The 22908-nt window shown below is 41.2% G+C and overlaps 2 protein-coding genes across 5 annotated transcripts in view; one reads left to right on the top strand and one right to left on the bottom strand.

The window, feature by feature from the left end:
* The window catches only part of DNAH1 (dynein axonemal heavy chain 1), a 234667-nt gene that overhangs the window by 179508 nt on the left and 32251 nt on the right, over nt 1-22908 (top strand). For all 4 annotated transcript variants that reach the window (XM_042449836.1, XM_042449837.1, XM_042449839.1 and 1 more), the window contains 8 exons: nt 1083-1193; nt 3051-3236; nt 13733-13924; nt 15398-15565; nt 15707-15898; nt 18284-18415; nt 21486-21611; nt 22712-22831. In XM_042449836.1, coding sequence (XP_042305770.1) covers nt 1083-1193; nt 3051-3236; nt 13733-13924; nt 15398-15565; nt 15707-15898; nt 18284-18415; nt 21486-21611; nt 22712-22831 — 1227 coding nt within the window. The remainder of the gene's footprint in view (nt 1-1082; nt 1194-3050; nt 3237-13732; nt 13925-15397; nt 15566-15706; nt 15899-18283; nt 18416-21485; nt 21612-22711; nt 22832-22908) is intronic.
* On the bottom strand, nt 4316-10087 carry LOC121921576 (HAUS augmin-like complex subunit 3). The gene is made up of 5 exons (XM_042449842.1): nt 9218-10087; nt 8768-9130; nt 7295-7737; nt 5248-5464; nt 4316-4966 (listed from the first exon to the last, which is right to left on the bottom strand). Exons 1-5 carry the CDS (start codon nt 10085-10087, stop codon nt 4745-4747), a joined length of 2115 nt encoding a protein of 704 aa, XP_042305776.1. The 3' UTR covers nt 4316-4744.

Here is a 22908-nt window from a genome sequence, read left to right on the forward strand (position 1 = left end):
CAGCCTGTTTATCTTTATTTTTTTTCTAAGTATTCCCATATATTTAACACATTTCTAATGTTGTCTCTCAGTTGTCTTTTAGGCAGAAGTCCAGTTTGGTGTTCATGAATAAAATCTTGAAGAATAGTTTTCACTATATTAGACAAAAGCATTGTCAACAATTCAACAAGTTATATTGGTCTGTAATTTTTTTGTCAATATCGAGTCCTGGTCTTCTTCAGATATCAAGGCTATACAGTCTGCCCTTGCCATATGCGGGGGATCCATTCTAGAACACACACACACACACCGCGTAAGGTAAATTTCACATATGCTTGAGTCCCATTTATATGAATGACAGCACGCTCCTCATCTTTCCCCCATCCTTCTCCTCCTCCTCCTCCGCCAACCCCCAAAGGAAGATGGGAAAACACAGGGCTCGAACAGCAGGGCTTCTTACCTGCCTCCTTGCCGGGGGCTCAGAAAGCCAGAGAAGCCTTACTGGAACACAAAAAGTTAACTCAGGGCCCACTAGACTGCCTCCATCCCGCCTCTTCCACATTCTCAGCCACTGATCAAAGGGAGCCATAAATCACCCAGTCCTCCTTCCAAGTGGATTGGTGGCTCCCTCTGACCAGTGGCTGATGAGAATGTGAAAGAGGCAGGACAGAAGTGGCCTAGCAGGCCCCCAGTTAACTTTCTGTGTTCTGGCAAGGCTTCTCTGGCTTTCTGAGCCCTTGGCAGGGAGGCAGGTGAGTCCTACGGCACGCATGCCCACAGAGAGGGCTTCGTATGCCGCCTGTGGCACGCATGCCATAGGTTCACCACCAGAGGTCTAGGGTATCCACAGACACATTTTTCTCGTCACCATAATTTCTATGCGCCACTTGTCACCAAATTTAGTAGGGATTTTAAAGACTTATCTTTGGTGGGATTGTGCTCAGGTTGGTTGTTATTATTCTGGACCTCTGCCAAATTGCAGGTGCTTTGAAGCAATGTGGAACCACTTTTAAGACTCTTCCTCTAAACACCTACCCTGTAAGTATTGTGGCAATACTTTTTTCTACTTTTCACTAATCAAATGTTATTCTCTGTTCCTCTAGCTTTTACGAACAGCAGAAGATGTGGCAAAAATGCAGGAAGAGCTGGAATTAGCTCGCCCTCTGCTGGCAGAAGCTGCCAAAGATACACTAGTGACCATGGAACAAATACAGGTATGCAGTGTTCCTTCAGCAACTGCCACAGAACAGATAATATTCCCAGGATAAGAAATTAGAAAATACGTATATGTGACTGTGGTATAAAGGATAGAGTGCCATTTGGATTTCCTCACTCAGATGCCACAATGGTATTTTATCCCAACCCCTCTCCCCACTTTATTTTTCTTTTCCAGATGTCCAGCTGCATTCTGTGGTCACAGAGTGTCCTGAATTCTCAGACTGTTTTGGAGGATTTAAGTGTTTTACTTCTTAGTCTCTTTACCTACAATTTATTTCTGTGTTAAACATACTAAAGCTGAATGTTCACCAAGGATACAGATACCTCCTCTCAATTTGTTAGTACTGTACCCTCATTTAGGATATAATATATTATTTGTCCTTGAGGGTGACTAGGAAACAACAGCTAGATATCTGACCCAAAAGTCTACAGAAACTGTAACAGTGGTTCTAAAGGAATTACACTGGCTGCCAATACATTCCTGGTCTAGATCCAAAGTTCTTGTAATGGCATGTAAAACTGTAAAAAAATTAGGCTTCAATATTTGAAAGAGCACTTCTTCCCATGTATGTCTCCCCAAGGACTAAGATCTGCTGGAGGGACTCTCCACTCTGTTCCACCAGTGGGAGCAATAAACTGTGTGAGAACATGGAAGAAGAACTTCTGTGACATGGCTCCCTGCTAGTACAATGCCTGGAAGCTTTATTATTTTTGACATTGGCTTTATTCCCGTGCCCTTAAAGCCTAGTTATTTAATTCACATTGTATACATGTGATTTTATATAATTTTTCACATTAACTTTTTAAACAATTTTTTATCTTTAGAATAGTAAAATTATTGTTTTAAATTTTATTCTCTTGCATTTAAAATTATTCAAACTTATTTTAATTTAATCTGCCCAGAGATCTTATGACATGGGAAAGGTTACAAATATGTAAATACATATATACTCACCAGCTGAATTTGTTACTAGAGGAAACAATAGTTAAATACTACTCTGCTTTTTATTCAGTAAGTACTCCTAAACAGTTTGAGACCATTTTAATTAACACTTCAAATGTATTTAAATTGCTGTAAACTCTTTTGAGTAGGATTTAAAGAAACCCCTGAGTAAATATGCACAGGATTGTGACATCTATCTTTCTAGTATGTGATTTCTGTGCATCTTAAAGAAAGATTGGTGTCAGTCTGAACCTATGGAAGCACATTTACAAGCAAGTTGAACTCTGTTCTTGTTTACCTATCTTAGGCATAACAACATACATAAATAAAATAAGATTTTTGGTTGGTAATACTTTGTGATATACATGAGGAACTGGTGATCTTCCAGCTATTGTCCTCCAACCCAGCCTTCATGGCCAGTGGTCAGAGACTATATGAACTGGAGTCGAACAAGTGGAGACACACACCTTCCATACAGTTGTTGTACACAAATCAGTATACTCTAGCCACTTTGGCAATTGTGGTCTCCCCAGAAACTGCAAGGGACTGGAGGAGGAGAAGGGAAGGGAGCATGTGCATTGTGCAATGTCAGACATCAGTAATGTACCAACAATATACATTATGTCGAACAAAAGTAATGTTTATGATCAAGTTTACCTACTGATGGATGAAAGGGTTTCACCCCACCACAGTAGCAGGATGGGGAAAAGACAACTACAAAGCAATTATACAAGACAAGAGCGTATAACTAAAGAAAATTCATTTGATATTTAGTAGTAATCCCTGTATCATAGGTGGACAATTGCATAAGAACAAACCTTATGCAACTGTGGTTGATGCAGCCTGGGTGCTACCAGCCAGACCTCCTGAAAGCACTCTTATGATTCCAAACATCTTTGTGGTGCTGTAGGTAGACACAGCTGTAGCAGAAGAGACAAGAAATACTGTGCAGGCAGAGGAAATGAAAGCTAAGGTGAAAGCTCAGACTGCTCAGGCTATCGCTGATGATGCACAGAAGGACCTTGCAGAAGCCCTCCCTGCATTGGATGCTGCTCTTGCAAGCTTAAGAAACCTCAACAAAAATGATGTCACTGAGGTAAGAGAATGAAAAGAGAATAACAAGGAGCCCATTGACATCAGTGAATCCCTATTAAGTGACCCAAACATTCTCATTCTGCCCCCGAACTTTGTGTGAGTTGTGTAAAAAGTCTTATTACTCTTCATCAATTATTATACTGTCTCAAACTATAATTGGCTTTATAATGTTAGCATGTAACTCCATTTTATTAGGCAAGATGAATGAGGGGGATAAATGTAAGAATCACCTCATGCAACACAATCCTATGCACAATTAGGTAGAAGTAAGTTCAATAGAATTTACTGCATAGAACTGCAGCCTTAATACCAAGTTGCCACAAAACATCTCGGTTGGAAAGAATGTTTTGACAACCAATGGAAAACAAGCCAAAGCCTATAGTTCCTTATCTAATACTTTATCCACTGACATTTAAAAGTTACATGCTTGCTGGGATATTATCCTATCATAATTCAGCATACCCAGAACATTTACAATTATTGGGATTTTTTTTAGTCGTGTACCTTGTTCAGGGAGTAAGAACTTTCAGAGTGGACCTGTAATTAACCAGTTGTGAAATTCTTGAGTTGATTTTAAGTTCTGAGATACTTAGACTGAGTACATGGAGATTTGTGATGCTATAGTTGCACATCTTTGCTTTGCACGTGAAGATAAATTGTTGGTTGTTGCCTATACCCATGTGCATCAACACATATTCCCATATATACCACTGAGAAGTAATTTGTGTTGTCAAGTACCAGCAACATGCCACCCTAAAGCATTTGTGATCTATCATTCATAGTAGAAATACAGCTAGAGTATGAGAAAAGAGCCCATCCTTAGCAATGGATCAATTCAGTTTAAAAGGGGCTTCTAAAACCTTACTGCAGAATTCTGAAAGCATGCATATAGACCTGACTGTCATGGATCACAGACAGCTCTTTCTTACAATTCCTATATACCTTGATCCTATTTTATATGAAAAATGTAGTTTGACTGCCTTGACAACTAGCAATGTACTATGTTTTGTATCCATGCTCTTATTTTATTATAACTTTTAAAGTCAGATGTGGAGTTGAAACAGAAAAATAAGTACATAAGAAAAATGTAAAACAAGTGTGTTATATCTGTTAGAAATGCAAACTATATCTTTCATTCTACCCAATGTGTCTCAGTCTGTGCAGCCAACACTACCTCCACCCTGTCATCCAAACTTGAATGGAGACTGATTTAAAAGTCTTTCCCCTAGTATCATCATATGGTAACTGGTATCATCTCCCAAACCGACTCTTTAATGCTGTTTACATTTGAATACATCATAGTTGAGGTCCATAAATTCTTAGGATCCAAAAGACAAGTGATAATCTGCAGAAAGGACATGTAAGCAGATGAAAGTTTATGCTGTTAAGAAAATGTCAAAGACCTTACTGTCCAATTCAAATTATGATAAAATGAGTATCCTTGGAGCAAGCCATCACACTTGTTTCCTACCCAACTACTCCTGTGTTCTGGTATTGACTACAGTATATCTACACATATGAAGATGCCATTGTCTGCTTCTCAGCTTCTTCTACTAGCTCCTTCAGATGGTCTGGGTTTTTGAAGAAGTGCATGTAGAGGCTGCGTTCAATCTTCTGAAAGTGGCTCTGTAGGGATTTGCGTTTGACCTTCAAGTCACTCAGGGTGTCCATTAGCATTTGGTAGAGTTTGGCATGTGTGATGCTGAGCTGCTCCAAAGGTTCTGAAAGTTCCTGTAAGGAAAAAGGGTAAACAGATGGTGCTACAAACAGGACCAGAATACATCTTTGTAGATTTATCCTTTGGAAAATTCACAGGGAAGGATGTTAACTACTCAGCAGATGATCAAGTGTCCAAAGGACACAAAACATAATGATATCACAAAAAACAGGAATTATTGTGTGGCGGGACCGATAGCATTCCCTTGTGTTTTAGAGAGTAAATTCAAATGCAGAGGCAATATGGTGGAAAAAAAAATAAGATTTACACAGGATGGTTGAAGACTCTATCATACCTGTGCATGAAGCATTAGCTGTTTGGAGTCACCATACATCAGGCAGTGCAGGACCTTGTTTTCAGACTCCAGTTTAGGAAGCTGGGTGAGTGGTGTGGCTAGCTGCACTTGGAGCATCCTTAGTTGCTGCCACAGTCGTGAGGCTCGACTTGCTAGGGTCTCATAGGAATGGAAGAGTTGCTTCTCTTGACTGTGCTTGTCCAACATCTCCCACAGCCTAAGAAAGAGATGAAAACAGATTAATCAATTAGAAGATTTGCCAGCTATATCCATGAGATATGCAAAGGAATAGTGTAGCACCTTTGAGACTAACTAAGAGAAGTTTGTAGCATAATCTTTTGTAGACTGAGGGCTTGTCTACACTGGCCAGAATACTCCAGACTTCTCCTGAAGTTTTCTAGCCCCAGAGTTGTCCCAGATTCCCCCCTCCTCTGCACCCCATAGTGATGTTGGTTAGCTGTCAACACATGTGTCCTGCTGTGCTACTGAGCAGTGATGCCACTGGCACAAGTTGCTCCCTCTTAGGTCGGAAACAAGACATACAGCATCAATCAGATAACTGGGCACCTTCTTCTGACCTCCAAGGGAGCAACTTGCACCAGCAATAGCACCAGGCAACACAGAGGAATGTGAGTGCAAAGAGCAGCTGGATATCACTATGGAGTGTTCCAGATTTTCCTGAAAAATCTGGAGATAAAAGTGAGGTTTTTTTTTAAAAGATAGCTTAAACTGACCTCACCTTTCTTCCATTGAGCCTCACTTCACTCACACCATCTCTTCAGCATTTTAAAGGAATGCAGGCAAATGCCACGCCTCTTTTTTGCCCAAAGGCAGATGTTTGGGAAACCGTGGTGTCACCCCCATTAGGGTGTCACCTGGTGTGGCCCATACCTTCTGCACCTCCCCAATAATGCCCCTGCATGAGAAAGATGAGAATGAGTGACTAAGGCAAGAATCATAGAATTGGAAGAGATCTCAAGGGCCACCCAGTCCAGTCCCCTGCCATGCAGGAATATACAATCAAAGCATCCTAAAAGATGGCCATCCAGCCTCTATTTAAACCCCTCCAAAGAAGAATGGAAACTGCTTTCCTTCAGAAGGCCAGTTTTCATTTCAGAGAAGTTCTAAGGGTCAGGTATAGGCAAGGCAAAAGAGTGGAACCAACAATACCAACCTATTTTAACTTCAAATATTTTACTGCCAATAATTTGGAGTCATTCTAGATTATATGTTTAATGTGTTGTTTGCAGTGAGGCCCTCTCAAACAGTGAAAGATGTTTCTTTGTCATCATAGCATATTTCTTTCCCAGATACTTAGATTAAGACCTTTAACCTTTTTTAAAAAATAATGGTCATTGAAAGAACAGGCTTGATTAGAAGATCTGGTTGCTGAGTCACACATCTCTAAAGAAATCCCATTCTGAAGGGGAAACAAGCTAATAATAAGTAATATGCATTCCCCTTAACTTCTAGTTTGACCCTAAGCCTTGGAAAAAGCAGTTCATCCCTTAAGGATGGGGGAGGGGGGGAACAAATTCAAAAGGTTAGAAACTACCCAATGCTGGTGTCTAGGGGAAGATTTGACCCAGGGCCAGAGCTCCCCCACACCTGGACTGAACAAATAATCATATACTTTAAGAATACGTATAAGTGATGGGTGGAGTAGTTATAGGACTACACTAGGAATAGTAACTTTTTAAAAAATCTCTTTATGAAGAAATTTAAATTCTGCCTTGGATTTATAAATAAAAAACATCAGATTTTATGCTGACATTAGTGATGATTAGTTGGGACTATTGATTAGTAACACTAGACATTTACATTCTCAGCACAGGTAAAGCTGTTTTCTTTTTTTAAATTCAATTGTGCTGCATAATAGTTGTAGAGGAAGATACTAACACATTTTCCCTTCTCTGGAATATTCTTTGTGTTTTAGTACTCTACGATCTCATTTTCCTTTTTGAAGTCTCTCTTTCTTAAGTCAAAAAAGTATTGGTTTCTAAATACTGTCAGGGACTGCAATAATTCACCTCTTCCCAAACTTTACCGTAATGTGGTGAAATCACTGGGGTCTATCAGAGTTCGTGGACATTGCTTAATGGAGAACCTCGAATCTTCAAAGCAGGATTGCCAGTCCTGTAACTTTGAGAACAACCCATTCCGGATCATCAACATCTCCTTCAACAAAGTCCCCATCTGTTGCAGATTCTTCTTCTCCAGCACTAGCAAAAATCTCAGCAGCTCCAAATGGCTCAGGTGGCCCACCGTTTGGCTAGCAGCTTCCTCTTGCATCAGCTCAAGACGTTCAAGTCTGAAGGTTTCTAAGTCAAGTTCCCCACTTACTATAGGCAAGCGAAGAAGGCGGGCACTGCCCTGAAGCAGAGGCACAAGCTGTTGCATCTTTGCCTGTTCTACCTCAGTTTGGAGGATGCACAGCTGCTCCTGGCAATTGGCTATGTGAAGGCATAGTTTTCCTTTGTCTTCCTCCACCTATAAAAGACAAGGACATTAAATCCCATGTTTCCTTGCAGTTACTGAAAAAATCTGTTTGAACTTGACAAGAAAAGACAACAGCTTTTATGTGAGTTTTGTTGGCAAGTATAAAAATGTCTTCTCCCCTACAACAGCTTATAGAAGACGGTTAAGAATGTGGTTTGTAAAGGAGCATCGGTAAAACTGGCTTTGAATCAGTTTTTTGAGGCGCTTTATAGACGGGCCCTATTGGGCACTGTTGTTACGCGCAAGAGGCGGCACTTCCTGATGCGCCTTGCCCCTCGCATGTAATGAGTGTCAAAATGGCGGCGCCCTATACAGATGGGCATCACCATTTTGACGTGATGGACGCTTAGCGTCCGCACATCGCGGCGCGGTTGTGACACTGCAAGGGCGTCATTGGCACCTTGCGGCGTCACAACTGCACCACAAGAAGAACCTACTTTTTGCTGTACAGACCTTTTGGGCGGTCTGTAAAACACCTGAGACTCTTATCTGTTTTCCAAAGCACTAAGCATCCACTGGTATTCCCCTCACACACAAAAAATCTCCCAGTTGGTTTTGCTCGTTTGGAGCCCATCAGGAGTGTTGTTAAGTTCTAAAAGCAATGCAGAAAGCTTCTCAGCCACCAAAAATCAGAAAGTGAAACCAGAACTGGATCTGGGGGAGACTTCAAGGCCCACATATTTCCTGGGGGTGAATTATTGGCCCCCAGATTGTGGGAAGTTTTCCACCCTTCATGTACAATAGGGCTACATGGGCCTTGTTGTGGAATACATTGCAGGGACTGACGGTTGGGGTGGGGGAAGCTGTACCAAAACAGCAGCTCATTTCTCAATTTTGTCACATTCAGTCTGAGTAAAAAAAAAACAAATAAAAAAGAACTGCAGGCCTGCCAGGAGCAGATGAGTGAGAGTCTATTTCCCTTGTACTTTCAGCTCTTTGTTATCATTATAGCAACAGTCACAGAATGCATTTCTGTCTTTGGGAGACTATTCCACAAGTGTGGTTTACTGAAGTCACTTACCTTCTTCTCTTTAACAGTCTTCAAAGCCTTCACTGCCCATTGCAAAGAGGATGAAATTCCTTTCACTTTTGCAGAGGTCATCACTACTGCCATCTGGCTCTGCATGTAAGCTAACTCCATGCGCCCCAATTCTTCCTGATAGGTGTCCAAGTTGTTTCCTTCAGAATGCTCCTTTTCATCAACTTTTGTCTCTTTCAGCCCTCCTTGACAACTATTCTGAGCTAGGCCCCAAGATCTGAAACCTTCTGTTTTTGGCTTGTCCATTTCTTCTGACAGGGCTTTCTGACTAAACTTTGCTTCATTTTTTCTAGCCAGCTGTCCTTCAGCAAGTACATGGCTTTTTAGCACACTTGTGGTTATTGTGTGATCTTCAGGCTCTTCCTTAATGGTTATGCTCTTGGTTATTGTATGATCTTCAGGCTCTTCCTTAATGGTTATGCTCATGGTTATTGTATGATCTTCAGGCTCTTCCTTACTGGTTATGCTCATGTCTTGTAATAGCCCTCCCTGAGCTAGTCTTGCTATAGTATCTGTATCCAGGTCTTCCCAGGTGCTTCCCTGCTGCTTCTTTACCAGAACAATTTTATTAGCCTCCATATCATGAATAATACTTGGCATAATCTTTGAAAGGTATCCTGAAAATGCTTTTGTGGTTGTTTCTTCTGATTCTAGGTAATGTCTCAGGTCTGCTGTAGCCATGGATGTTCTCATTCGCTCATTTCCAGGGTCTGTGTGCCACTGAAACAGCTCCTTTGCTGTCTTACAGACCTGGCTGAGAACATCATTGCTCTGATAATTCTCTAACTCCAGCTTTAGATGTGTCTTTTCCAGCTCTTTGATACCTTTCTCTTTCTTCTTTATTGAACAACAGATCTCTTGCTTCAAGCTGCCTAAACAAGCCTGAAGCTTGTTGTGCCGCTTTATGCAACAGGTACGTTGGCTCTTCAGTGACTGCATCTCTTGTTTGAGAGTTTCAAGGGACATGGCTTCATTCTCTTGTGGAGCACCCTTTAGCTCCGAGGATTGGGGGTAGATCTTCAACACCTCCTCCAACGCTTCCCCTTCAAGAACAGGCTTTCCAGAAATGACCAGTTTCTCATAGTTTTCCAGTTCATTGGAGTCCAATACGTTCTCCTCACCCACTGTGTTGCAAAACCACTCAAGAAACTGCTCTGTTTGGGGACAGTCAAAGAGCCAGTCAAAGTCCTCCTGGTGAAGGCAGCCTGCCTTGGGATAGATAGTCTTCAGGATCTCCACAAACTCAGCTCCTCTGTCAACTGTATCAAGAAGAAATTGTCTGGAATGTCTCCGGGCAAACATGTTTATGCTGCTTCTCTCACCTGAGAGAAGTAAAAGAAAATTGTTTATTGGAATGGAGAAGTGTATGCATTTTATCTACCTGTGGTATTGTTATGGAAGCAAGGTATCCATCAGTTTTTCACCAGCACTCCATGACCACATTGGAAGAATCCTATGTATATAAGAACTTGCTTTGCTTTTCAGTTTACACTTAACATGCCACAATAGCAAGTAGCTTCTTACCTTTGCAACTTTCTTCTTTAACAATGAAGTTTAGACATGTTTCCCCACTCCCTTCAAAAACAGCATCCAAGATTCTCAAGAACTTTTTATGCACCTGTAGCCCACTTCCACCTGCCTTTCATCTGAAGTTCAGGAAACCACTTGTTTCTTCTTCTTCAGTAGCAAGCTGATAAGCGAGGAAAAACAGTCTGGCATATAGTGCTCTTGTGGCTGATTTATAGAAATAAGCAGGGACAGCTTTTCACAGTATGGAGTTAAATGTTATCACCTGCTAATTTTCCTGGCAAGAAAGTTAAAGCTATAGCAACAAAGCCTGGCTAAAAAAAATGGAAGTTTTAAGTTCTGAAATTCTTTTTCTTGTTTAGCTGAAACATGCAGGAAGCTTTGTTATTCTTTGCCTCTGGCCACTTTATGCATGTTTAAATAAAATCTGAGGAAGCATCATTTCAAACTTGAAGAGACAGACACATTTAATTAGGACAGCTAAAGATTCTCTTCCCATGAAATAGAGAGCACAAGGCCAAGCAGTTGCCTCATGGGTCAGGGTGATACTGCTCTTCATATCCCAACACTGATGATCTCTCTGCTCCTGGATGGAGCATAGACTTCTCACTTTTGTTGTTGTGTGCCTTCAAGTTGTTTTCAACTTATGGAGACCCTAAGGCAAACCTATTCTGGGGTTTTCTTGGCAATATTTGTTCAGAGGTGGTTTGCCAAGAGCATGTGACTTGTCCAAGGTCACCCAGTGTGTTTCATGGCCAAGCTGGTAATCAAGCCCTGGTCTCCAGAATGATAGTCCCAACATTCAAACCACTATGCCACACTGGCTCAGTTTATTATGTACTCTCTCTTTCTCTCTCTCTCTGCTTTTATACCCTATCCCTGCCTGTGACCTCTACTCATTCTGCTGTACCACCATCAGACACTCAAAGAGGAGTTCTTTGAAATTATTCCACCTTTTTTGATGCTGTCCTTGTATCTGGAACTGCCCTTTTCCTGGTGCCATCTCTTTTCAGTTTCAGCACTTACCATTTTTTGTCAGCAAGCAAACCATGTATGAGTCTTTAAAACAACTGTACATTCTTTCTCTTATTACTGCTTTCATTTCTGCTCCTTGTATTTTTTCTAGATTGTAAGCCCCTTGGGACAGAGACCTACCATCTCCTCTTTTGCAAATTGTCCTGTTCCTAAATGGTGCTATGCAAATACAACATCATCATCATGAGTGTCAGTTTTTATTCTGATAAACACAGCTAATCTGATATTGTACCAAAGAACATATTCTAAGTTCTGTGCAGAGGTGATGTGTTTTAATCTTGTTTAATCTTGAGGAAAGAAAAATGGGAGCTGTCTCAAGAAACCAGGATGAATGACTAAGGAACTTTCAACTGAGCTAAGTTTTAAATGGAACATGTATAAGAAATGGAAAAAGGGGGAAATCACCAAAGGGGAATTCAAACAAATAGCGAGCCTGTGTAGGGGTAAAGTCAGAAAAGCTAAAGCGCAGAATGAACTCAGGCTTGCTAGAGAGGTTAAAAACAATAAAAAGGGCTTTTTTGGATATATCTGCAGCAAAAGGAAGAAAGAGGAAATGGTAGGGCCACTACGTGGAGAAGATGACAAAATGCTAACAGAAGACAGAGAAAAGGCAGAATTACTCAACACCTTCTTTGCCTCAGTGTTCTCAGAAAAGAAAAAGGGTGCTCAAGCTGAGGATAGTGGAGCAGAGGACAGAACAGGGGAATTTCAGCACAGAAAATTAAAGAGATAGTACAGGAATATCTGGTTAATTTAAATGAATTTAAGTCTCCAGGACCAGATGAGCTACATCCAAGGGTATTAAAAGAACTGGTAAATGTAATATTGGAGCCATTGGCAATAATCTTTGAGAACTCCTGGAGAAGAGGAGAAGTCCCAGCAGACTGGAGGAGGGCAAACATTGTCCATATCTTCAAAAAGGGGGAAAAAGAGAATCCCAACAATTATCATCCAGTTAGTCTGACATCAATACCATGAACGATTCTAGAGCAGATCATTAGACAGAGAGTCTGTGTAAATGGCAATTCCATAATCACAAAAAGTCAACATGGTTTTCAGAGAAACAAGTCATGCCAGACTAGTCTTATCTCTTTCTTTGATAAAAATTACCAGCTTGGTAGATGAAGGGAATGCTGTGGATATAGTATATCTTGATTTCAGTAAGGCCTTTGACAAGGTTTCCCATGACATTCTTGCAAACAAGCTTGTAAAATGTGGGCTAGACAAGGTAACTGTTATATGGATTTTTAATTGGTTGACTGGCCGAACCCAAAGGGTGCTCAACAATGGCTCCTTTTCATCCTGGAAAGAAATGACCAGTGGGGTCCCACAGGGCGCTGTCCTGGGCCCAGTGCTATTCAACATTCTTATCAATGACTTGGATGGCAGAATTGGGGGCACACTTATCAAATTTGCAGATGACACCAAATTAGGAGGAATAGCTAATACTCCAGAGGACAGGATCACAATTCAAAATGACTTGAATAAACTAGAAAGCTGGGTCAAAGCTAACAAAATGAAATTCAACACAGATAAATGTAAGGTACTGCACTTAGGGCGGAAAAATGAAATGCACAGATATAGGATGGCGGACACCTGGCTGAATGAGATACATGTGAAAGAGATCTAGGAGTCCAAATAGATTACAAGTTGAACATGAATCAACAGTGTGATGCGGCAACTAAAAAGGCCATTGCAATTTTAGGCTGCATCAATAAAAGTATAGTGTCTAGATCAAGAGAAGTAATAGTGCCACTATATTCTGCTTTGGTCAGGCCTCACCAGGAATATTGTGTCCAGTTCTGGGCACCACAATTCAAAAAGGATATTGTGAAACTGAAGCATGTCCAAGGGAGGGTGACTAAAATGGTGAAGGATCTGGAAACTATGTCCTATGAGGAACGACTTAGGGAGCTGGGATGTTTAGCCTGGAGAGGAGATGGTTAAGAGGTGATATGATAGCCCTGTTTAAATATTTGACGGATGTCATAATTGAGGAGGGAGAAAGCTTGTTTTCTGCTGCTCCAGAGAACAGGACCCGGAACAATGGATGCAAGCTGCAGGAAAAGAGATTCCACCACAACATTAGGAGGAACTTCCTGACAGTAAGGACTGTTCGACAGTGGAACACACTCCCTCGGAGTGTGGTGGAGTCTCCTTCTTTGGAGGTCTTTAAGCAGAAGATAGATGGCCATCTGTCGCGGATGCTTTGATTGAGATTTCCTGCACGGCAGGGGGTTGGACTAGATGGCCCTTGTGGTCTCTTCCAAATCTACGATTCTAATTTCATGTCTTAATACTGTAGCCCATAACAGAATTCTGTATAGCAGATAAGACACTTTTCTGACCTAATGATTTTCTTCTTTCCCCCATATTTTCAATTAGGTACGAGCGATGCAGCGTCCTCCAGTTGGAGTTAAAATGGTTATTGAAGCGGTCTGCATTATGAAGGGAGTTAAACCCAAGAAAGTGGCAGGAGAGAAGCTAGGCTCTAAGATAGATGATTATTGGGAACCTGGCAAAGGCCTTCTTCAGGACCCAGGGAGATTTCTTGAAAGCCTATTTAAATATGATAAGGTAATGGTCATAGTGGTGGCTATCTTCTTCTTCTCCCCCCATCTCCCTCCTCCCCATTTAACATCTATCCAGCATCACAATTTGCCTTTCAAGAATAAAAAGAACTTGTTTCAAAAATTTGACACACACACAGTACTTCTTGTGAATTCTTTGTGGACTGGGGTCTAGGAGACTAGGATCAGAACCCCTGCTCTGCTGTGGAAACTCACTGGATGATCTTGGTCAAATCAGACTCTCTCAGCCTCAGAGGAAAGCAATGGTAAAACTCCCCTGAATAAAATCTTGATAAGAAAACCCCATGATAGGTTCACCATAAGGTTGTGGTAAGTCAGAAATAACATGAAGGCACATAAAAACAACACCATTCAGAACTTTCTGTTGGCTTGCAGAAAGGCCACATCAAGCTTTCTTGGGAAATCTTGGGGGGTGGGGAGTCCTCCGGAGGGTAGATATTTCCTCATGGCAGCAGCAGTTTCCATAAGGACAACTCTTGCTGAATTTTCTACCTCTTCAGCAGTGATTTAACAAATGCAGCTTTTATATATATACTTTCTCAATTTAATGTAGCAGCATGGCTTTGTTAAGATTAAATATGGAGATATAAAGATACTGCACCCAGTAACACTATACAGAGCAAAACAGACATGCACACATAGAGAGTACCTTTTAGCAAGAGGATCCTCTGCTGAAAGTGAGTTATCTTCTTCATCCAGTAGTTTTACTCCATGTAGCATATTTACCTCAGCTGCTTTCCTTGACCAGGAGAGAAAGTGAAAAGCATGTAAGTACCCCCCAACTACTCAGTGCTGCTGGAAGAGCGGAGGGGGGGCATTGAGTTCAAGTTGTCTGCTATTGAACCCCACCTTTTCCCAATGTTGGGATCAGGTGGGAAGAATGTTTAGGGTTATTTCCAGAACAATTTGGTAGAAGCCAGAAGTTGTACAGGAAAGATACTGTGGTGTAGTAGTTTTAACATTGAACTACAGCTCCAGGATGGAAGGGTTCAAATCCCGTGTGTGTGACCTTTGGTAAGACACACTCTCAGTCTAAGAGGAAGGTAGACAGACATTCACATCTGGTTTGGGGGAAATTATATTGTAAAATGTGAATTGCTATACTCAGAGGCTTCAAGAGGAGGGAATTCATCCTTGTTTGCCAGGAAATGGGTGGTCTGAGAAGAGCCTGGGGTCACAAACATAGCATGGATGGACAGTGATTTGTCCATTCCTATGTTAGAATCTTGATTGCCCAGATATCACATCCGTTGCCTTGTGTTCATAAGTCATTTTAGTGGAGTCTAGAAGCTTCACACTGGCTTCATAGTAACTAGAGAGCAGTGTGTGGTAAGTACAAGGGAAGTGATGTTTTCATTGATGCTGCACTGATAAATATTTGCTATAGGACTTTGTTTTCACAGCTGACTTTCTAGAGTTTTCAGGGCTTTATTCTTCCAATCTCTTCAACCCATTTCAGGATAACATTGCGGATGCTGTCATTAAATTAATCCAGCCATATATTGACAGTGAAGAATTTCAGCCATCAGCCATCGCCAAAGTGTCTAAAGCCTGCACATCCATCTGCCAGTGGGTCAGAGCCATGCATAAGTACCACTTTGTGGCAAAAGCTGTGGAGCCAAAACGAGTAAGAACTATAACAATGCTTTTCCCTTCATAGGGGTCTCATATACACAATTTAAAATAAACAGAGACTTCCAAAGAAAAGCAGCTCTTTGCTTATCACTACAGAGGTCTTTGGACTTCACAAGTATTTGTCTTTCCCTAGCAAGCCCTGAGAGAGGCTGAAGAAGACCTACAAGCCACACAAAGGATCCTTGATGAGGCTAAGGAACGTCTACGAGATGTGGAGGAGGGGATTGCTCATCTTCAAGCCAAATACAGAGGCACCCTAGCCACAAAAGAGGAGCTGGAAATGAAGTGTGAACAGTGTGAACAGAGACTGAATCGGGCTGACAAGGTCAGTGAGAGAGCCAAGTTGCAATGCTGATTCGTTCAGCCATATTAGTCTGGGGATAGTAGTATGCAAAGGGATCTTGCAGCACCTTTGAGACCAACTATGTGAAAGAAGTTGTAACATAAGCTTTTGCAGACTTAGGTGCGTTACAGACTGCCCCTTTGGGGTGGCCTGTAACTGGCCCTTTCCCCACCAGATCGGGGCCTCAGCTGCCAGAACAGCAGCCTCCGAGGCCCCGATCTGCCGCTTTCCAGGCTGCGGGGAAGCGGCAAAAGGCCGCTTCCCCGTGGCCTGGAAATGGGTGTCCTTGGGGCTTCATGCCCCAAGGACACCCAATGGCGGCAAGGAGGAGCAGAAAGGGGCTGCTCGGCCCCTTTCTCCCTTGCGTCCCTGGCACAGCTGTCTAAAGCCTGCGCCAGCAACGCAAACCACAGAAGGAGCTCCGTTTCGGAGCTCACGCTGCAGAAAGGGCGCTCGGCGCCCTCTCGCGGCACGACGACGTCACAACCATGCCTCCTCATTTGGAGGCGGCGCAGTGGTGACGTAGTTATGGCGGCCCCCGTGTGGAACGGGCGCCGCCATTTTGTACAGACTCGATCCGTACTAGGTTTAGGAGCATCAAGAAGTGACGCCCCTTTCTAACCCTAGTATGGACCCAGTCCATACTATTACGCCCATTTCTAACGGGCCTTTTTTTACTTCCTCAGATGCATGCAATTCACTCCATGCATCTGAGGAAGCAGACCAAGGTCCAAAACACAGCAGAAATAATGCAGTTTGAGACCACTTTAACTGTACTGGCTCAATGCTAGGGAATTCTGGAAATTATAGTTTATTATAATCAAGAGCTCTCTGACAGAGGAGGCTAAATGTCTCACAAAACTACAGTTTCCAGAATTCCCTAGTGTTGAGCCAGGGCAGATAAAGCAGTCTCAAACTGGATTATTTCTGCAGTGTGTTTTGGACCCATGTCTACAAAAATTCATGCTAAAACTTCTTTTGCAGTTAGTCTCAAAGGTGCTGCAAACCCTCATTCAAGTAGTCTTTTGGCTTTTCATCTAGTTGCAAATCCAGTTGTTACTGGGTTTGGGTAAGTCTCAAGGTGTGCTTTGAAAACTGTATTTGGAAAAAGAATAATTTTGCATATGTTTTCCACCCAACAAAATATGGCTGGAATCTTGGTGACATCCACACTCAAAACCTAGGATTGCATGCATGTATATCCTTTTAAATCTGTTGCACAAGATACTATCCAGTAGCTCGTAATGCAGTATTCCCTCAATAGCAATAACAAGTACATTTCTATACCGCTTATCAGTGAACTTAAGCACTCCCCAAGCAGTTTTACAATGTGTAAGTCAATTGCTCCCAACAAGCTGGGTACTAATTTTAGCAACCTCAAAAGGATGTAAGGCTGAGTCAACGCTGAGCCCCTGGCTGTTATTGAACTCACAACCTTGAGGTTATGAGTGGTGTGGTTGCAGTACAGTCATTTGACCACTGCACCACCAGGACCCTAACCACACAAGCCTGCTGCAAAGTGCAGTTGTCCACTCTCTCAGCCTTTTAGCAGCCAAAGCAGAATGCACGACACCCAGGCAGTATCCAGCTACAACCCAGAGAACAGAATAACCATTTCCCTCCCCCCAAAATTTCCACTGTACTTGCTAGAAATATGGGAGGAAGATATCTGCTGTTTGCACTCAGCCAGAAACTGCCTGGGATTACACACATACTTTTTCAAGCAGGCGTGTGCATTCTGTGACCTTTAGTCAAGGTGGAATATCAGAATGTTACAGTGGCCTTTTCTGTGGTTGCACCCAGGCTGTGAAACACCCTCCCATAAGACGTCTGGTTCGCCCCCTCCCTGCTCTTTTTCTGCAGACAGGTGAACACCTTTGTGTTTAGGCAGGCCTTTGAAATGTGGATTGTGTTAACTGTAGAATGTGTGAAGTGGTGTGCTATAATTTATTTTAATTTTTAACTTTTTAAATAGTAACTTATTTTAAATATGTTTTAATTGTTTGGTTTGAATAACATTAGCACTTTTGTAGAGTAGGATTTTTGATGTAATATTATTTTATATTTTTGTAAGCTACCTTGGATCCCATCTTGGGAGAAAGGCAGGTATAAATTAAATAAACAAGAGTGTCCCACACAAAGTAGGAACAGCATTGTATGTCAGAAAACATTTGACTGACCCTAATTTGCAGTAATCTTTTCACCCCAATCACAATTCTGGCTGCTACTTTCATTTTCTATAATTCTTTGAATTTTAGGGGGAAGGTCCCAGTCATTGTTCTCTGGGATTTTCTGATGGGACATAGTGGAGGCTCCCCTAACAAAGAAGGTGAATGACAATGTTTGTATGTTTTTCTTTTCTCAAAGTTAATTAATGGCCTTGCTGATGAAAGGGTGCGCTGGCAGGAAACTGTCCAGAACCTAGATTATATGATCAACAACATTGCAGGAGATGTGCTAGTTTCAGCTGGCTTCATTGCATATCTGGGCCCTTTCACGGTAAGCAAGAGAAACATTTCCCCCCAAAATACCTGATCTTTAGGTCTGCTAATGAGTTATGACACTCAGAGGAAAATGTCTATATCTGAATCAAATTCTTTCTGTCTACTGTGATGTTAGGTCATTCTCAGGATGGCAAGTGGTGCAATCCACCACTTACGGGTTTATCCCCATGCACCAACCAATAAGGCAGAAGCCTAATGTTCTTTTTTCTTCAGTTTAACTGCCATGGCTTCCCTTCACCATCAGTTTATTTTTTCCTGCCCTGTCAACTCGATATGTTTTTAGATTTCTCCATTAAAAAAGGCAGTACAGGAGATGGGAGAAGACAAATAGAAAAATGAATAACCCGATTATGGAAGCAGGTGAGAGAGAAAATTTAATGGAGTCAGGTAGGCAGGTGACCATTACACAGCAGATATCTGATCAGCAAAGAAAAGTAGTACTTCAAAAAAAAAAATTCCTGTCCTCTGTTGAAAGTGACTCCGAGGACACTACCTTAAAAGATTTTTTTAAAAAACCCTTACTGTTTCAGACACCAGGTGGAAGCTCAGGTCTAGATCCGATGAGGCAACACCTAAGGGGGAAAAAAGAAAATTAGTGAAATTGTGGGTGGGGGGGGGGGTTCTGGAACAGATCCCCTTCAAGTTTCAAGAGGCAACTGTACTTCAAATGCTAGGCTAGAAGACAAAATTACACAATTGAATGTGACAATAAAGATGTCAAAATAACATCAGTATTGAGAAAACAAGTACTGTAGATAATGGAAAAGAGATTCCAGTGCCAGAGATGTTTCGGGAGTTGGTCGAATCCAAATGGAAAATACCACTATACACAAGAAAATGTATAGGATACATTCAGAAATTTTATTTATTAGAGAAGTCTGTATTGAATTTATTAAAAATGCCCCTAGTGGCTGGTCCTGTTGCAGCTTTGGTATCAGGAGCTATCTCACCTTGATACTATGAGAGGTGGCATCAATTATATTATCATTTTTTTCCAGAGCTGCTCTGTTGTGGATACAGGAAATGGAGGAATCACAGGAATTAAATGTTACATCATTGCATAGAGCACTAGATAAATTAAGGAAAGCTTTATAGTATGTGGTAGATGCAAGGTACGATGCCATGGCATTTGCTGCCAGAAGCATAAATGCAGTTACATTTGGTAGAAGATCCCTATGGTTATGGCATTGGGGAGCGGTCCAGAAATCCAGAAATAATTTGGCCTTCGTACCCTATACAGGAGGTCTTCTTTTCAGAGAACAGATCTTAGACAAAGTGTTCGTGGAGAAGAAAAGAAACATGTAATGCCCACATTAGAAAGAAAACGTACTGACAGATAATTTTACAGCTCAAAGTACAGCAATAATAATTCCTTTTGTAATAGAGGAACATCAAGACAGACAGATTTCCGAGGATATAGACAACAGTGGAATAGACAAAGGTTTGGATATGGAAAACAGTCCTTCACAAACAATCAAGGTCAAGGTAGAGGAAGAGGATCAGCCTCTGCAAAAAGAGGCAGATCACAGTATTGACCAGAGGAGCATACTGGTGGGGAGAAGATTACTGCAGTTTGGTCACTTGAAGAAAGAGATAACTGCAGACAAATAGGTACTTCAGGTGGTAATATCAGGGTACAAAATAACTTTCAAGAACAGACCAAATGGCAGATTCCTCTCCTCACCAGTACCAAGAAGACCAGAAAAACGGCAGATAATAAGAAATGAAATACAACATCTACTAAACATAGGTGCAATAGAAGAAGTAACCAATGGAACACAGAGAAAGTGGATTTTACTCTATTTTCTTTATTGTGTCCCAAAAAAAAGCAGTACTTATCGTCCAGTTTTGGATCTGAAGTACCTCAATAGTTTCATGAGGTACTTCAGATTCAAAATGGAGACATTACAAACAAAAGAAAACTTGAGGATAGGAGATATATTTATATGTTTCAATGTCACCAATGCACAAGACGTTTCTTAGGTTTCTCAGTCATACCTCACACACCTCCATGCCACCATTCTCTGAAGATGCCAACCACAGATGCAAGCGAAACATCAGGAATACATTCTTCTAGAACGTAGCCTCATAGCCTGAAAAACCCACAAAAAATTATGTCTCAGGAATTCCTTGGAATGTCATCTCTCAGCAAGCCCTGAGATGGGCATAGTAATCTCTGTCTCTTCCTCCTCCTCCAAGTCCTGCTTGTTCTCTGACGCTGCAGGGGAATCCCCCATCCCAGGGTACTCCTCTGAGCCTCCTGATATGCGCCCAAGTCTATCTCTGCATCAGACTCAAAGTCCCTCTCTCCTCATCAGCTCCAGGACAGGCCATGACAATGGGTCTTGAGAGGGACAGATTATAACTATGTGGCTATTCGAATGAGGTCATTAAGACAGTAATGGCATCCAGACATAAATTGACCCAAGGCATGTATAATAGAACATGGAAAACATTTTCAACATGGTGCAATGAACGGAAAATAGAAACAGAATCAATAACAATAAAATAATAAATATGTACTACAGTTTTTTGCAGGATGGGTTAGGTAGAGATTTATGACCTAACACACTGAAAAGAAAAGTATCCTGAAGTGGTGGCTTGCTTTGACATCCAAAAGATGAAAAAGGCTAATTTGATTTATAGTAGCCTCATTGATTTCACAACACCCTGACAAGATCTGGAGTATCTTAGAACAAGCAGACAGGAAGGGTTTTTTGGAATACATCAGGAGGTGAATGGAAATCCAGTCTTGTTTGATATAGTTGTGCAGAACTCATCTTTTGACTTTCAGTTTTCGTAAGAAATGCAGAATATGAGGTGGGGATGTGTGTCTTCTATCAAGCCCTTTCTCCCATTGTTTTCAGCTTCCACATGTTTGAGATGTACATGCTAAATTCACAATACTAACTTTTCCAGTATTTCGTAAGTCATCACAGTCTCCAGCAATTTGATATCACTCAGGCATAGAGGTGGAGTTGAATGTAAATATTTAGGAGAGGTTTTTATTGAAATTAAAACAGTACTGTCTTACTGTAAGAAATGAAACACATTTTCCTTCACAGGGTCACTACCGCACAGCGCTTTGTGAGGAATGGATAAGTCAGCTGGACACATATAATGTTCCACATACCAAAGAACCAAATCTGATAGCCACACTTGGAGACCCGGTGAAAATCCGATCGTGGCAGGTAATATTAAGAGTGCATGCTGAACAGTTTTGTGGTGCCTCTGTATGTCTTGATTAGCTGTACTTTAAAAAATAAAAATAAAAGAGGTACATGCATTCCAGTGAATGATTTATTTTTATTTATTTTTTTTGGAGAGGACCTCACAGAGTTTCTAAAAATCTTGGGTTGCTCTAAATTCTGCTTTAATAGAATAGATCCAAGTCAATTTATGTTACAGAGAAAAATCCCTAATAAATGCTGCTTAGAGCAGTTTAAGACTGAATCATTGGAGACAGAACTATTTTAATTAATTAATTAATTAATTAATTAATTGGTTTTATATCCTACCTTTCTCCCAACTGGGATTTAAGGCAGCTAAGAAGGGTGAAGAACCTTTGGCCTTCCCATATTTTTTGGAATTTGATTCCCAGAAAAGCAATGGATTATAATGGTTATAGTCCAAAGCATCTGGTAAGCAAAAAAGGTCACCACCCCTGTTGTAAAGTCATGTTTTGGAATTCATTTTGAACCCAGATCCCACATTCAAACAACTCAGAGATGTAGTGAGATGGCAATGTTTCCACACAATCATGAGCATATAAAATATCCCTGAAGAGAAGTTCTTGCCCCTTGCAGCTTTTCCTTTGTGAGATACCTATCTACTGAAACAACTGAAACTAGGAAGCCTGTACTGGTTTCTGTTATTTATCAGAACCAGTGCCATCAGTACCATGTCCTTAGATGTTGTCAGATTTAGATGCATTGAAAAAGGCCAGCCCAGTTTATAAAAACTTTACAGACATGTCCTTGTTGCCCTGCTCCTATGTCAATTATAGACATGCATGAGACTGGTTGTTGTGAATGAAAGGCTAACCATATAATAGATTGCAAAATGTCATATATACAGTAGCTCTTTGTCTTCCTAGGAGTAAGCAGGAGTAATATGAATTACTGTATGCAAAATGAAGAGATGTGCAAATTGGTTGACTGATAGGAAATAACTCTTCTTGATTTAAAAAATGTGTTCTCCTGAGGCGGTTTTGTTTTGTTTGTTTATGCCAGAGGTAAACATAAATTTGCATTTGTTGTGAAAACAAAAAATGCTTTTTCTTCTTATACAGATAGCAGGTCTGCCCAATGATACCTTATCTGTGGAGAATGGAATGATAACACAGTTCTCTCAGCGTTGGACTCTATTCATAGACCCTCAAGGACAAGCTAACAAATGGATAAAAAACTTGGTAAACATTTTTCCTTCTGAAAAATTATTGACCACATTCGCTTCAAACCAGGGATTTTTGGTTCCTCTGATGTTAAA

The sequence above is a fragment of the Sceloporus undulatus genome, chromosome 2, assembly GCF_019175285.1.
Source record: "Sceloporus undulatus isolate JIND9_A2432 ecotype Alabama chromosome 2, SceUnd_v1.1, whole genome shotgun sequence".
Taxonomy (NCBI): Eukaryota; Metazoa; Chordata; class Lepidosauria; order Squamata; family Phrynosomatidae; genus Sceloporus; species Sceloporus undulatus.